Here is a 15,043-nt window from a genome sequence, read left to right on the forward strand (position 1 = left end):
ATTTAGTGATTTTTGGGCATTTTTGGGGAATTTTGGGGATTTTTGGGCATTTTTAGGGAATTTTAATGGAATTTCGGGGATTTTGGGGCATTTTGGGGGGATTTTTTGGGGAATTTTGGGGATTTTTGGGGGATTTGAGAAGGTTTGGGGCGGCTCCGAGGCCCTCGGGCGGCGCCCCCGACTGCCCCAGGTGAGACCCGGCGCATCCTGGGCGTGGCTTTAGGGACCAGTACAAACCAGTACAAACCAGTAAGGACCAGTAGGAACCAGTACAAACCAGTAAGGACCAATAAGGCCATACTGGGGGGGTTCTGCCCCCCTCACCTGTGCCCACCTGTGCCAGGCGAGACGCGGCGCATCCTGAGCGTGGCTCTGGGTGTTAAATGGGCACCAGTACAAACCAGTAAGGACCAATAGCGACCAGTAAGGACCAGTAAGAATCAATAGAGACCAGTACAAACCAGTAAGGACCAGTGAGGCCGTACTGGGGGGGTTTCCCTGAACCTGTCTGTGCTCACCCGTGCCCACCTGTGCCCACCTGTGCCCAGGTGAGACGCGGCGCATCCTGAGCGTGGCTCTGGGATTAAATGGGTACCAGTACAAACCAGTAAGGACCAGTAAGGCCATACTGGGGGGGTTTCCCTGTGTCTGTCTGTGCCCACCCGTGCCCACCTGTGCCCACCTGTGCCCAGGTGAGACGCGGCGCATCCTGAGCGTGGCTCTGGGTGTTAAATGGGTACCAGTACAAACCAGTAACAACCAATAGAGACCAGTAAGGACCAATAGGTACCAGTACAAACCAGTAAGGACCAGTAAGGACCAATAGGGACCAGTGAGGCCGTACTGGGGGGGTTCTGATCCCCTCACCTGTGCCCAGGTGAGACGCGGCGCATCCTGAGCGTGGCTCTGGGATAAACTGGGGCTGAACTGGGACCAGTACAAACCAGTAAGGACCAATAGTGACCAGTACAAACCAGTAAGGACCAATAGTGACCAGTACAAACCAGTAAGGACCAGTGAGGCCGTACTGGGGGGGTTCTGACCCCCTTACCTGTGCCCAGGTGAGACGCGGCGCATCCTGAACATGGCTCTGGGTGTTAAATGGGCACCAGTACAAACCAGTAAGGACCAATAGAGACCAGTAAGGACTAGTACAAACCAGTAAGGACCAGTACACACCAATAGGGACCAGTAAGGCCATACTGGGGGGGTTTCCTTGAACCTGTCTGTGCCCACCTGTGCCCCCCCGTGCCAGGTGATACGCGGCGCATCCTGAGCGTGGCTCTGGGTGTTAAATGGGTATCGGTAAGAACCAGTAACGACCAATAGCGACCAGTACAAACCAGTAAGAACCAGTAAGGACCAATAGAGACCAGTACAAACCAGTAAGGACCAGTAAGGCCGTACTGGGGGGGTTCTGATCCCCTCACCTGTGCCCACCTGTGCCCACCTGTGCCAGGCGAGACGCGGCGCATCCTGAGCGTGGCTCTGGGTGTTAAATGGGTATCGGTACAAACCAGTAACAACCATTAGGTACCAGTACAAACCAGTACAAACCAGTAAGGACCAATAGAGACCAGTAAGGACCAGTAAGGCCATACTGGGGGGGTTCTGATCCCCTCACCCGTGCCCACCTGTGCCCAGGTGAGACGCGGCGCATCCTGAGCGTGGCTCTGGGTGTTAAATGGGCACCAGTACAAACCAGTAAGGACCAATAGCGACCAGTAAGGACCAGTAAGAACCAGTAAGGACCAATAGAGACCAGTACAAACCAGTAAGGACCAGTGAGGCCGTACTGGGGGGGTTCTAACCCCCTCACCTGTGCCCCTTACCTGTGCCAGGCGAGACGCGGCGCATCCTGAGCGTGGCTCTGGGTGTTAAATGGGCACCAGTACAAACAAGTAAGGACCAATAGAGACCAGTAAGGACCAGTAAGGCCGTACTGGGGGGGTTTCCCTGTGTCTGTCTGTGCCCACCTGTGCCCACCTGTGCCCACCCGTGTCCAGGTGAGACGCGGCGCATCCTGAGCGTGGCTCTGGGTGTTAAATGGGTACCAGTACAAACCAGTAAGGACCAGTAGGGACCAATAGCAACCAGTAAGGACCAGTACAAACCAGTAAGGACCAGTACACACCAATAGGGACCAGTGAGACCATACTGGGGGGGTTCTGATCCCCTCACCCGTGCCCACCTGTGCCCAGGCGAGACGCGGCGCATCCTGAGCGTGGCTCTGGGTGTTAAATGGGCACCAGTACAAACCAGTAACAACCATTAGGTACCAGTACAAACCAGTACAAACCAGTAAAGCCCTACTGGGGGGTTCTGACCCCCTTACCTGTGCCCAGGTGAGACGCGGCGCATCCTGAGCGTGGCTCTGGCTATTAAATGGCCACCGGTACAAACCAGTAGCGACCAGTAGGGACCAGTAAGGACCAATAGGGACCAGTAAGGACCAGTAAGGACCAGTAAGAACCAGTAAGGACCAGTAAAGCCATACTGGGGGGGTTCTAACCCCCTCACCCGTGCCCACCCGTGCCAGGTGAGACGCGGCGCATCCTGAGCGTGGCTCTGGGTGTTAAATGGGTACCAGTACAAACCAGTACAAACCAGTAAGGATCAGTACAAACCAGTAAGGACCAGTAAGGACCAATACAAACCAGTAAGGACCAGTACAAACCAGTAAGGCCGTACTGGGGTGGTTCTGACCCCCTTACCTGTGCCCAGGCGAGACGCGGCGCATCCTGAGCATGACTGGGTGTTAAATGGGCACCAGTACAAACCAGTAGCGACCAGTAAGGACCAATAGGGACCAGTAAGGACCAGTAAGAACCAGTAAGGACCAGTAAGGCCATACTGGGGGGGTTCTAACCCCCTCCCCTGTGCCCACCCCTGCCAGGTGAGACGCGGCGCATCCTGAGCGTGGCTCTGGGTGTAAAATGGGCACCAGTACAAACCAGTAAGGACCAGTAAGAACCAATAGAGACCCGTAACGACCAATAGGGACCAGTACAAACCAGTAAGGACCCGTAAGGCCATACTGGGGGGGTTTCCCTGTGTCTGTCTGTGCCCACCTGTGCCCACCTGTGCCCCTTACCTGTGCCCAGGCGAGACGCGGCGCATCCTGAGCGTGGCTCTGGGTGTTAAATGGGCACCAGTACAAACCAGTAGGGACCAATAGCGACCAGTAAGGACCAGTAAGGACCAGTAAAGCCATACTGGGGGGGTTCTGAGTGCCTCACCCGTGCCCACCTGTGTCCCCCCGTGCCCAGGCGAGACGCGGCGCATCCTGAGCGTGGCTCTGGCTGTTAAATGGGCACCGGTACAAACCAGTAAGGACCAATAGTGACCAGTACAAACCAGTAACAACCAGTACAAACCAGTATGAACCAGTGAGACCATAGTAGGGGGGTTCTGATCCCCTCACCTGTGCCCACCTGTGCCCACCCGTCCCCACCTGTGCCCAGGTGAGACACGGCGCATCCTGAGCGTGGCTCTGGGATAAACTGGGGCTGAATTGGGACCAGTACAAACCAGTAAGGACCAATAGTGACCAGTACAAACCAGTAAGGACCAGTGAGGCCGTACTGGGGGGTTCTGACCCCCTTACCTGTGCCCAGGCGAGACGCGGCGCATCCTGAGCGTGGCTCTGGGTGTTAAATGGGTACCAGTACAAACCAGTAACAACCATTAGGTACCAGTACAAACCAGTATGAACCAGTACAAACCAGTAAGGCCATACTGGGGGGGTTCTAACCCCCTCACCCGTGCCCACCTGTGCCCCCCCGTGCCCAGGTGAGACGCGGCGCATCCTGAGCGTGGCTCTGGCTGTTAAATGGGTACCGGTAAGAACCAGTAACGACCAATAGCGACCAGTAAGGACCAGTAAGGACCAGTAAGGACCAGTAAAGCCATACTGGGAGGGTTCTGAGTGCCTCACCCGTGCCCACCTGTGCCCACCTGTGCCCAGGTGAGATGCGGCGCATCCTGAGCGTGGCTCTGGGTGTTAAATGGGCACCAGTACAAACCAGTAACGACCAGTAAGGACCAATAGAGACCAGTAACGACCAATAGGGACCAGTAAGGACCAGTACAAACCAGTAAGGACCAGTAAGGCCATACTGGGGGGGTTTCCCTGAACCTGTCTGTGCTCACCTGTGCCCACCTGTGCCCCTTACCTGTGCCCAGGTGAGACGCGGCGCATCCTGAGCGTGGCTCTGGGTGTTAAATGGGCACCAGTACAAACCAGTAACGACCATTAAGGACCAATAGCAACCAGTAAGGACCAGTACAAACCAGTAAGGACCAGTACACACCAATAGGGACCAGTAAGGCCATACTGGGGGGGTTTCCCTGTGTCTGTCTGTGCCCACCCGTGCCCACCCGTGCCCACCTGTGCCCAGGTGAGACGCGGCGCATCCTGAGCGTGGCTCTGGGTGTTAAATGGGCACCAGTACAAACCAGTAACAACCATTAGGTACCAGTAAGAACCAGTATGAACCAGTAAGAACCAGTAATGCCATACTGGGGGGTTCTAACCCCCTTACCTGTGCCCACCTGTGCCCAGGTGAGACGCGGCGCATCCTGAGCGTGGCTCTGGGATTAAATGGGTATCGGTAAGAACCAGTAACGACCAATAGCGACCAGTACAAACCAGTAAGGACCAATAGAGACCAGTACAAACCAGTAAGGACCAGTAAGGCCGTACTGGGGGGGTTCTGATCCCCTCACCTGTGCCCACCTGTGCCCACCCGTGCCCAGGCGAGACGCGGCGCATCCTGAGCGTGGCTCTGGGTGTTAAATGGGTACCAGTACAAACCAGTAACAACCATTAGGTACCAGTACAAACCAGTAAGAACCAGTAATGCCATACTGGGGGGTTCTGACCCCCTTACCTGTGCCCAGGTGAGACGCGGCGCATCCTGAGCGTGGCTCTGGGTGTTAAATGGGCACCGGTACAAACCAGTAACAACCAATAGGTACCAGTAAGAACCAGTATGAACCAGTAAGAACCAGTACAAACCAGTAAAGCCGTACTGGGGGGGTTCTAACCCTCTCACCTGTGCCCAGGTGAGACTCGGCGCATCCTGAGCGTGCAGCCCAGCTACGCCTGGACGTGTTTCAGCCACTCCCTGCTGAACGTGTCCCCGATGCCGGTGGAGTCGGCGCCGCCGCTGCCCTGCCCCACGCCGTGCCACCTGCAGCGCTCGTGCCACGCCTGCCTGGCATCGCCCGGCGCCGACGGCGGCTGGCAGCACTGCCTCTGGAGCCTGGCGCTCGGCCAGGTACGTCTGGGGATGTTTCATAAGGTTTGGGGGGGTTTTTCCTTTTTTTTCTGGTTTTTTCCCCATTTTTTTCTGAATTTTTTCCCATTTTTTTCTGATTTTTTTCCCATTTTTTTCTGAATTTTTTCAAATTTTTTTCCCATTTTTTCCCATTTTTCTCTGATTTTTTAAAATTTTTTTCCAATTTCTTTCCCGTTTTTTCCCCTTTTTTTTCCCTTTTTTTTCCGATTTTTTCCCATATTTTTTCTGATTTTAAAATTTTTTTTCTGATTTTTTTCCCATTTTTTCCCCATTTTTTTCTGATTTTTTCCCTTTTTTTCTGATTTTTTTCCCTTTTTTTCTGATTTTTTTCCCTTTTTTCTGATTTTTTCCATTTTTTTCCCATTTTTTTCCAATTTTTTTCTGATTTTTTTCCGATTTTTTTCTGATTTTTTTCCCATTTTCCCCCTTTTTTTCCCATTTTTTTCTGATTTTTTTCCATTTTTTTCCGATTTTTTCCCATTTTTTTCTGATTTTTTTAAAATTTTTTTTCCGATTTCTTTCCCATTTTTTCCCCATTTTTTCCCCATTTTTTCCCCATTTTTTCCATTTTTTCCAGATTTTCTTAAAAATTTTTTCCATTTTTTTTTTCTGTTTTTTTACGATTCTTTCCCATTTTTTCCTGATTTTTTTCCAATTTCTTTCTGATTTTCTTCTGATTTTTTCCCATTTTTTTCCTATTTTTTTCTGATTTTTCCCCATTTTTTTCCTATTTTTTCCCATTTTTTTCCTTTTTTTCCCATTTTTTCCCCTTTCTTTTCTAATTTTTTCCCCAATTTTTTCTGATTTTTAAAAAATTTTTTTTCTGATTTTCTCCCCATTTTTTCCCATTTCTTTCCCATTTTTTTCTGATTTTTTCCTGATTTTTTTCCTTTTTTTTTCTGATTTTTTTTCCGATTTTTTTCCCATTTTTATCCAATTTTTCCCCTTTTTTTTCTGATTTTTTTCCCATTTTCCCCCATTTTTTTCCGATTTTTTTACCATTTTTTCTGATTTTTTTCCCCATTTTTTCCCCCATTTCTTCCATTTTTTTTCCTTTTTTTCTGCTTTTTTTCCCATTTTTTTCCCATTTTTTCCTATTTTTTCCAATTTTTTTCCCATTTTTTTCTTCTTTTTTCTGATTTTTTCCAAATTTTTTCCCATTTTTTTCTGAATTTTTTCTGAATTTTTTCCAATTTTTTTCCAATTTTTTTCCCATTTTTCCCCATTTCCCCCCATTTTTTTCCTATTTTTTTCTGATTTTTCCCCATTTTTTTCTGATTTTTTCCAAATTTTTTCCAATTTTTTCCCGATTTTTTTCCATTTTTTTTTCCAATTTTTTTTTGGGGGGGTCTCCAATTCCGGGATTTTTAGGGTGGGAATTTTGAGATATTTTGGGTCTATTCCAGAACATTCTGTGCTATTTTTAACCCATTTAACCCTTTCCTCCCCAGTGCCTCAGCCCCAGCTCCGCCCCCCTGCGCTGCCTCCCCTGGAGCTCTTTTGGGGCTTTTTGGGGTTTTTTGGGGGTCTCCAATTCCGGGATTCTTGGGCTGGGATTTTTGGGATCTTTTGGGTCCATTCCAGAACATTCTGTGCTATTTTTAACCCCTTTAACCCTTTCCTCCCCAGTGCCTCAGCCCCAGCTTCGCCCCCCTGTGCTGCCTCCCTGGGAGCTCTTTTGGGGCTTTTTGGGGGGTTTTTTGGGGTCTCCAATTCCGGGATTTTTGGGGTGGGATTCTTGGGTCCATTCCAGAACATTCTGTACAACTTTTTAACCCGTTTAACCCTTTCCTCCCCAGTGCCTCAGCCCCAGCTCCTCCCCCATGCGCTGCCTCCCCGGGAGCTCTTTTGGGGCTTTTGGGGCTCTTTTGGGGTTTTTTTTTGTGTTTTTGGGGGGGTTTCAGGGGGATTTTGGGGCTCTTTTGGGGTTTTTGGTCTTTTTAGAGGTTTTTGGGTTTTTTTTAGGAGGGTTCTTTTAGGGTTTTTGGGGATCTTTTTGGGCTCTTTTGGGGCTTTTTGCAGCTCTTTTGGGGGGCTTTTTGTAGCTCTTTTTGGGGGAGTTTTGGCACTTTTTGGGGGTTTTCTGGTGTTTTTAGGAGTTTTGGGGGTTTTTTTAGGTGGGTTCTTTTAGGGTTTTTGGGGATTTTTGGGGTTTTTTTGGGGGGGCTCTTTATGGGTTTTTTGTAGCTCTTTTGGGGTTTTTTTGGGACTTTTGGGGGTTTTTTGGGGGTCTCCAATTCTGGGATTTTAGGGGTGGGATTTTTGGGATATTTTGGGTCCATTCCAGGCTATTTTTAACCCCTTTAACCCTTTCCTCCCCAGTGCCTCAGCCCCAGCTCCGCCCCCCTGCGCTGCCTCCCCGGGAGCTCTTTTGGGGCTTTTTGGGGTTTTGGGGCTCTTTTGGGGTTTTTGAGGTGGTTTGGGGGGGTTTCAGGGGGATTTGGGGGCTCTTCTGGGGTTTTTGGTGTTTTTGGGGTTTTTTTAGGAGAGTTCTTTTAGGGTTTTGGGGGTTTTTTTGGGGCTATTTTGGGGACTTTTTGGGGGCTTTTTTTAGGTTTTTTTGGGACTTTTTGGGGTTTCTTGGGGATCTCCAATTCTGGGATTTTTGGGCTGGGATTTTTGGGATCTTTTGGGTCCATTCCAGAACATTCTGTGCTATTTTTAACCCCTTTAACCCTTTCCTCCCCAGTGCCTCAGCCCCAGCTTCGCCCCCCTGCTCTGCCTGGCCGGCAGCTGCGGCCGCCTCCTCCGCGGCGGCACCACCCCCAACAGCGGGAGTGGCCCTTCTGGAACCTTCGGTGGGCTCCCCCCCACCTCGGGCTCTGGGGGAGGGGTGCCGGGGGTCCCTCCCGGCGGTGGGGGAGGGGTCCCCGAGCGCTGCCCCCCCCCCCGAGTGCGCGGGAGCCTCGCAGTGCTCGCAGTGCCTGCGGCGGCCGCGCTGCGGGTGGTGCGCCCGCGCCGGCCACAACGGCGGCGGCCGCTGCCTCGAGGGCGGCCTCAGCGGGCCCCGACACGGTGAGAACCCGGAAAATTCTGGAAATCTGGGAATTTGGAATTTTTGGGAATTTTTTGGGAATTTTTGGGAATTTTTTGAGAATTTTTGGGGGGGTTTTCGGGGGGTTTCGGAGCATTTTTAGGGGGTTTTGGGGGGTTTAAAGGTGAATTTTGGGGGGTTTGGAGGGGTTTAAAGGGGATTTGGGGGGTTAAAGAGGAATTTTGGGGATTTGGGAATTTTTTGGAATTTTTTGAGAATTTTTGGGGGGGGTTTGGGAGGTTTTCGGGGTGATTAAAGGGAGTTTTGGGGCGGTTTTAAGGGGATTTGGGGGGGTTTTGGGGGGTTTCAAGTGGAATTTTGGGGAATTTTGGAAAAATTTGGGAATTTTGGGAACGATTCGGGGGAATTTTAGAAGATTTGGGGGGAATTTGGAGGGGTTTGGGGGGGTTTAGAGGGGATTTGGGGGGGCTCGGGTGCGCCCGCGCCGGCCACAACGGCGGCGGCCGCTGCCTCGAGGGCGGCCTCAGCGGGCCCCGACACGGTGAGAACCAGGGAATTTTGGGGATTTTGGGGATTTCGGGGATTTGGGAATTTTTTGGGAATTTTTTGAGAATTTTTGGGGAATTTTTGGGTGGGTTTTGGGGCATTTTTAGGTGAATTTTGGGGGTTTTCAGGGGTTTAAAGGTGAATTTTGGGAGGGTTGGGGGAATATAAAAGGGATTGGGGGGGGTTAAGGAGGAATTTTGGGAATTTTAGGTATTTTAGAAATTTTTGGGAAATTTTGGGGAATTTTTTTGGAATTTTTGGTGGGTTTTTGGGGGTTTTCGGGGCATTTTTAGGTGAATTTTGGGGGTTTTGAGGGGTTTAAAGGTGAATTTTAGGGGGTTTGGAGGGGTTTAAAGGGGATTTGGGGGGTTAAAGAGGAATTTTGGGGATTTTGGGAATTTTAGGAATTTTTGGAAATTTTTTCGGAATTTTTTGGAATTTTTTTGGGAATTTTTGGGGGTTTTCGGGGCATTTTTAGGTGAATTTTGGGGGTTTTGGAGGGGTTTAAAGGTGAATTTTGGTTGGGGTTGGGGGAATATAGAATGGATTTGGGGGAGCTTTTGGGGAATTTGGGGGAGATTTTGGGGAATTTGGGGGAATTTTGGCAATTTTGGGAAAAATTCGGGGATTTTGGGTGGCATTTGGGGTGGTTTGGGGCAATTAAAGGGGATTTTGGGGGTGTTCAGGGGGGTATAAAGGGGATTTGGGGGGGTTAGAGGGGATTTTGGGGGTGTTTCAATGGGATTTTGGGGAATTTTTGAAAAATTTGGGAATTTTAGAAGATTTGGGGAAATTTTGGGGGGTTTAGGGGAATTTTGGGTGGTTTGGGGGGGTTTAGAGGGGATTTGGGGGGGCTCGGGTGCGCCCGCGCCGGCCACAACGGCGGCGGCCGCTGCCTCGAGGGCGGCCTCAGCGGGCCCCGACACGGTGAGAACCAGGGAAATTCTGGAATTCTGGGAAATTTGAGGATTTGGGAATTTTAGGAATTTTTTGGGAATTTTTTGGGAATTTTTTTGGAATTTTTGGGGGGATTTTTGGGGGCTTTCGTGGGATTTTTAGGTGAATTTTGGGGGTTTTGAGCAGTTTAAACGTGGCATTTGGGGGGTTTGGAGGGGTTTAAAGGGGATTTGGGGGGTTAAAAAGGAATTTTGGGGATTTGGAGGATTTTAGGAATTTTTGGGAATTTTTTTGGAAGTTTTTGGGAATTTTTGGGGGGGTTTTTGGGGGGTTTTGGGGGATTTTTAGGTGAATTTTGGGGGGTTTGAGGGGTTTAAAGGTGAATTTTGGGAGGGTTGGGGGAATATAAAAGGGATTGGGGGGGGTTAAGGAGGAATTTTGGGAATTTTAGGTATTTTAGAAATTTTTGGGAATTTTTGGGGAATTTTTTTGGAATTTTTGGTGGGGTTTTCGGGGAGTTTCGGGGCATTTTTAGGTGAATTTTGGGGGTTTTGGGGGGTTTAAAGGTGAATTTTGGTTGGGGTTGGGGGAATATAGAAGGGATTTGGGGGGTTAAAGGGGAATTTTGGGGATTTTGGGGATTTTAGGAATTTTTTTGGGAATTTTTGGCGGGTTTTCGGGGAATTTTTAGGTGAATTTTGGGGGGTTTTGGGCAGTTTAAACGTGGCATTTGGGGGGTTTGGAGGGGTTTAAAGGGGATTTGGGGGGTTAAAAAGGAATTTTGGGGATTTTAGGAATTTTTTGGGAATTTTTTGGGATTTTTTGGGGAATTTTGGGGGGTTTTCGGGGCATTTTTAGGTGAATTTTGGGGTTTTTGAGGGGTTTAAAGGTGAATTTTGGGTGGGGTTGGGGGAATATAAAAGGGATTTTGGGGGGTTCAAGGGGAATTTGGGGGAGATTTGGGGGAATTTGGGGGAATTTTGGCAATTTTTGGGAAAAATTCAGGGATTTTGGGTGGTATTTGGGGTGGTTTGGGGGGATTAAAGGGAGTTTTGGGGGGTTTGGGGCGGTTTTAAGGGGATTTGGGGGGGGTCAAGTGGAATTTTGGGGAATTGGGGAAAAATTTGGGAATTTTGGGAACGATTCAAGGGAATTTTAGAAGATTTGGGGGAATTTTGGGGGGGTTTCAAGTGGAATTTTGGGGATTTTGGGATTGTTTGGGGGTTTGAATTTGGGATTTTGGGATTGTTTGGGGTTTGAATTTTTTCCGTTGGAATTTTGGGATTTTTTGGGGGAATTCCGGAACATTCCGGCCTCACTTCCAGGTTTACCTGTCCCAGGTGTGTCCCAGGTGTGAAGGGCCAGGAGGGGGGTGGGGTCAGGACCTTCCTTGGGGGTGTTTGGAGCCGATTTTTGGGGCAATTTTGGGGTTTTTTGGTTGAAATTTTCAATTTTTTGTTGGAATTTTGGGATTTTTGGGGGGAATTCCAGAACATTCCAGGCTCACTTCCGGGTTTACCTGTCCCCAGGTGTGCAGGGCCACGAGGGGGTGGGGTCAGGACCTTCCTTGGGGCCGAATTTTGGGTCAATTTTGGGGTTTTTTGGTTGAAATTTTCAATTTTTTGTTGGAATTTTGGGATTTTTTGGGGGAATTCTGGAACATTCCAGGCTCACTTCCGGGTTTACCTGTCCCAGGTGTGACCCAGGCGTGCGGGGCCGGCGGAATTTGGGCTTTCCTGAGCTGCCCCCCCGAGGACGAGTGCGAGAACGGGCACCACACCTGCGGGCCCAGCCAGGTGTGCCGGGACCTACCTGAGGGATTCACCTGCACCTGCAGGGCCGGCTACAGCCCCGACAGGTGAGCGGGGACACACCTGGGCAGGTGAGGGACACACCTGGGTGGGGCTGGGACACACTTGGGCAGGTGAGGGACACACCTGGGCAGGTGAGGGACACACCTGAGGGATTCACCTGCACCTGCAGGGCCGGCTACAGCCCCGACAGGTGAGAGGGACACACCTGGGCAGGTGAGGGACACACCTGGATGGGGCTGGGACACACCTGGACAGGTGAGGGACACACCTGGGGGATTCACCTGCACCTGCAGGGCCGGCTACAGCCCCGACAGGTGAGCGGGGACACACCTGGGCAGGTGAGGGACACACCTGGATAGGGCTGGGACACACCTGGGCAGGTGAGGGACACACCTGAGGGATTCACCTGCACCTGCAGGGGCGGCTACAGCCCCGACAGGTGAGCGGGGACACACCTGGGCAGGTGAGGGACACACCTGGATAGGGCAGGGACACACCTGGGCAGGTGAGAAATGGGACAGGGACACACCCGGGTGGGGCAGGGACACACCTGGGTGGGGCAGGGACACACCTGGGCAGGTGAGGGACACACCTTGGCGGGGCAGGGAGACACCTGGGTGGGGCAGGGACACACCTGGGTGGGGCAGGGACACACCTGGGCGGGGCAGGGAGACACCTGGGCAGGTGAGAAATGGGACAGGGACACACCCGGGTGGGGCAGGGACACACCTGGACAGGGCAGGTGTATCTCAGGTATCCCAGGTGTGTCCCAGGTGTATCTCAGGTATCTCAGGTGTCCCCCAGGTGTTCCCCAGGTGTCCCCAGGTGTATCTCAGGTATCTCAGGTGTCCCCCAGGTGTCCCCAGGTGTATCTCAGGTGTATCTCAGGTGTGTTCAGGTGTATCTCAGGTGTTCCCCAGGTGTCCCCACCTGTCCCCCCATAACCCAGGTGTCCCCCAGGTGTATCTCAGGTATATCTCAGGTGTATCTCAGGTGTATATCAGGTGTCCCAGGTGTATCCCAGGTGTGTCCCAGGTGTATCTCAGGTGTCCCCCAGGTGTCCCCAGGTGTCCCCAGGTGTATCTCAGGTGTCCCCCAGGTGTTCCCCAGGTGTATCTCAGGTGTATCTCAGGTGTGCCCCAGGTGTCCCCAGGTGTCCCCCAGGTATCTCAGATGTCCCCCAGGTGTCCCCAGGTGTCCCCCAGGTGTCCCCAGGTGTATCCCAGGTGTATCTCAGGTGTGTCCCAGGTGTCCCCTAGGTGTCCCCAGGTGTCCCCAGGTGTATTTCAGGTGTATCTCAGGTATCTCAAGTGTTCCCCAGATGTCCCCAGGTGTATCTCAGGTGTCCCCAGGTGTATCTCAGTTATCTCAGGTATCTCAGGTGTGTCCCAGGTGTCCCCAGGTGTATCTCAGGTGTTCCCCAGGTGTCCCCAGGTGTATCTCAGGTGTATCTCAGGTGTCCCCAGGTGTAACTCAGGTGTCCCCCAGGTGTCCCCAGGTGTAACTCAGGTGTCCCCCAGGTGTATCTCAGGTGTCCCCCAGGTGTATCTCAGGTATCTCAGGTGTCCCCCAGGTGTCCCCACCTGTCTCCCCTAACCCAGGTGTGCCCCAGATGTATCTCAGATATCTCAGGTGTCCCCCAGGTGTATCTCAGTTATCTCAGGTGTATCTCAGGTGTCCCCCAGGTGTCCCCAGGTGTATCCCAGGTGTATCTCAGGTGTATCTCAGGTGTCCCCCAGGTGTGCCCCAGGTGTATCTCAGGTGTATCTCAGGTGTCCCCCAGGTGTATCTCAGGTGTCCCCCAGGTTTCCCCAGGTGTCCCCACCCCATCCCCCCTAACTCAGGTGTGTCCCAGGTATCCCTCAGGTGTTCCCCAGGTGTCCCCAGGTGTATCTCAGATATCTCAGGTGTCCCCCAGGTGTCCCCAGGTGTATCTCAGGTGTATCTCAGGTATCTCAGGTGTCCCCCAGGTGTCCCCAGGTGTATCTCAGGTGTCCCCCAGGTGTCCCCAGGTGTATCTCAGGTGTATCTCAGGTATCTCAGGTGTCCCCCAGGTGTATCTCAGGTGTCCCCAGGTGTATCTCAGGTATCTCAGGTGTTCCCCAGATGTCCCCAGGTGTATCTCAGGTATCTCAGGTGTTCCCCAGGTGTATCTCAGGTGTATCTCAGGTGTCCCCAGGTGTATCTCAGGTATCTCAGGTGTCCCTCAGGTATCTCAGGTGTCCCTCAGGTATCTCAGGTGTTCCCCAGGTATCCCCCAGATGTATCTCAGGTATCTCAGGTGTCCCCAGGTGTATCTCAGGTGTATCTCAGGTGTCCCCAGGTATCCCCCAGCTGTCCCCCAGGTGTCCCCACCCCTCCCCCTAACCCAGGTGCGTCTGCAGCCGCACAGGTGAGTGCCGCCCCGTGTGCCGCCAGGGCTGCGCCAACGGCACCTGCCTGGAGCCCGACAGGTGTCGCTGCCACTTCGGCTTCGTGGGCGGGGACTGCGCCACGCCCTGCGCCTGCAACGGCCACAGCGACTGCGCGGGGCCGGCCGCGCGCGACACCTGCCTCAGGTGCATGAACAACACCCAGGTGAGCGCGGGCGGGGTCACCTGGGCGCCAGGTGTGCTCAGGTGGGGTTATCTGGGATCCAGGTGGGGGTACCTGGGCTCCAGGTGAGCTCAGGTGGAGTTACCTGGGCTGCAGGGGGGGTTACCTGGGCTCCAGGTGAGCTCAGGTGGGGGTACCTGGGCGCCAGGTGAGCTCAGGTGGGGTTACCTGGGCTGCAGGTGGGGTTACCTGGGATCCAGGTGAGGGTACCTGGGCTGCAGGTGAGCTCAGGGGGCTCCAGGTGGGGGTACCTGGGCTCCAGGTGAGCTCAGGTGGGGTTATCTGGGATCCAGGTGAGCTCAGGTGGGGTTACCTGGGCTGCAGGTGAGCTCAGGTGTGCTCACCTGCGTACACCTGGGCTCCGGGTGGGGTTATCTGGGATCCAGGTGGGGGTTACCTGTGCTCCAGGTGAGGTCTAGGGTGGGTTAGAGGAGGTGGGAGGGGCTTTGTTGGGCTTGGCACACCTGCCTCAGGTGCATGAACAACACCCAGGTGAGCGCGGGCGGGGTCACCTGGGCGCCAGGTGGGCGTACCTGGGCTCCAGGTGAGCTCAGGGGGCTCCAGGTGGGGTTACCTGGGCTGCAGGTGGGGGTACCTGGGCGCCAGGTGAGCTTGGGGGTGCTCAGCTGGGGTTACCTGGGCTCCAGGTGAGCTCAGGTGGGGTTACCTGGGCGCCAGGTGAGCTCAGGTGGGGTTACCTGGGCTGCAGGTGGGGTTACCTGGGATCCAGGTGAGGGTACCTGGGCTGCAGGTGAGCTCAGGGGGCTCCAGGTGGGGTTACCTGGGCTCCAGGTGAGCTCAGGTGGGGTTACCTGGGCGCCAGGTGAGCTCAGGTGGGGTTACCTGGGCGCCAGGTGAGCTCAGGTGGGGTTACCTGAGCTCCAGGTGAGTTC

At 52.8% G+C, this 15,043-nt stretch overlaps 1 protein-coding gene across 1 annotated transcript in view; it reads left to right on the forward strand.

The window, feature by feature from the left end:
* Positions 1 to 548: 548 nt before the first annotated feature.
* LOC311165892 (uncharacterized protein) overlaps positions 549 to 15,043 on the forward strand; it is a gene marked incomplete at both ends in the record, with an annotated part of 29,351 nt that continues 14,856 nt past the window's right edge. Inside the window, 14 exons of the mRNA XM_084227384.1 lie at positions 549 to 617; positions 1,062 to 1,121; positions 1,842 to 1,901; positions 2,346 to 2,415; positions 2,725 to 2,792; positions 2,897 to 2,956; positions 3,618 to 3,677; positions 3,793 to 3,852; positions 4,903 to 4,962; positions 5,068 to 5,282; positions 7,993 to 8,055; positions 8,168 to 8,318; positions 11,437 to 11,599; positions 13,940 to 14,132. Of these exons, the coding sequence (XP_084083510.1) occupies positions 549 to 617; positions 1,062 to 1,121; positions 1,842 to 1,901; positions 2,346 to 2,415; positions 2,725 to 2,792; positions 2,897 to 2,956; positions 3,618 to 3,677; positions 3,793 to 3,852; positions 4,903 to 4,962; positions 5,068 to 5,282; positions 7,993 to 8,055; positions 8,168 to 8,318; positions 11,437 to 11,599; positions 13,940 to 14,132 (1,352 nt within the window). The remainder of the gene's footprint in view (positions 618 to 1,061; positions 1,122 to 1,841; positions 1,902 to 2,345; positions 2,416 to 2,724; positions 2,793 to 2,896; positions 2,957 to 3,617; positions 3,678 to 3,792; positions 3,853 to 4,902; positions 4,963 to 5,067; positions 5,283 to 7,992; positions 8,056 to 8,167; positions 8,319 to 11,436; positions 11,600 to 13,939; positions 14,133 to 15,043) is intronic.

Source organism: Fringilla coelebs, assembly GCF_963513975.1.
Source record: "Fringilla coelebs genome assembly, contig: SCAFFOLD_394, whole genome shotgun sequence".
In the NCBI taxonomy this organism is placed as follows: domain Eukaryota; kingdom Metazoa; phylum Chordata; class Aves; order Passeriformes; family Fringillidae; genus Fringilla; species Fringilla coelebs.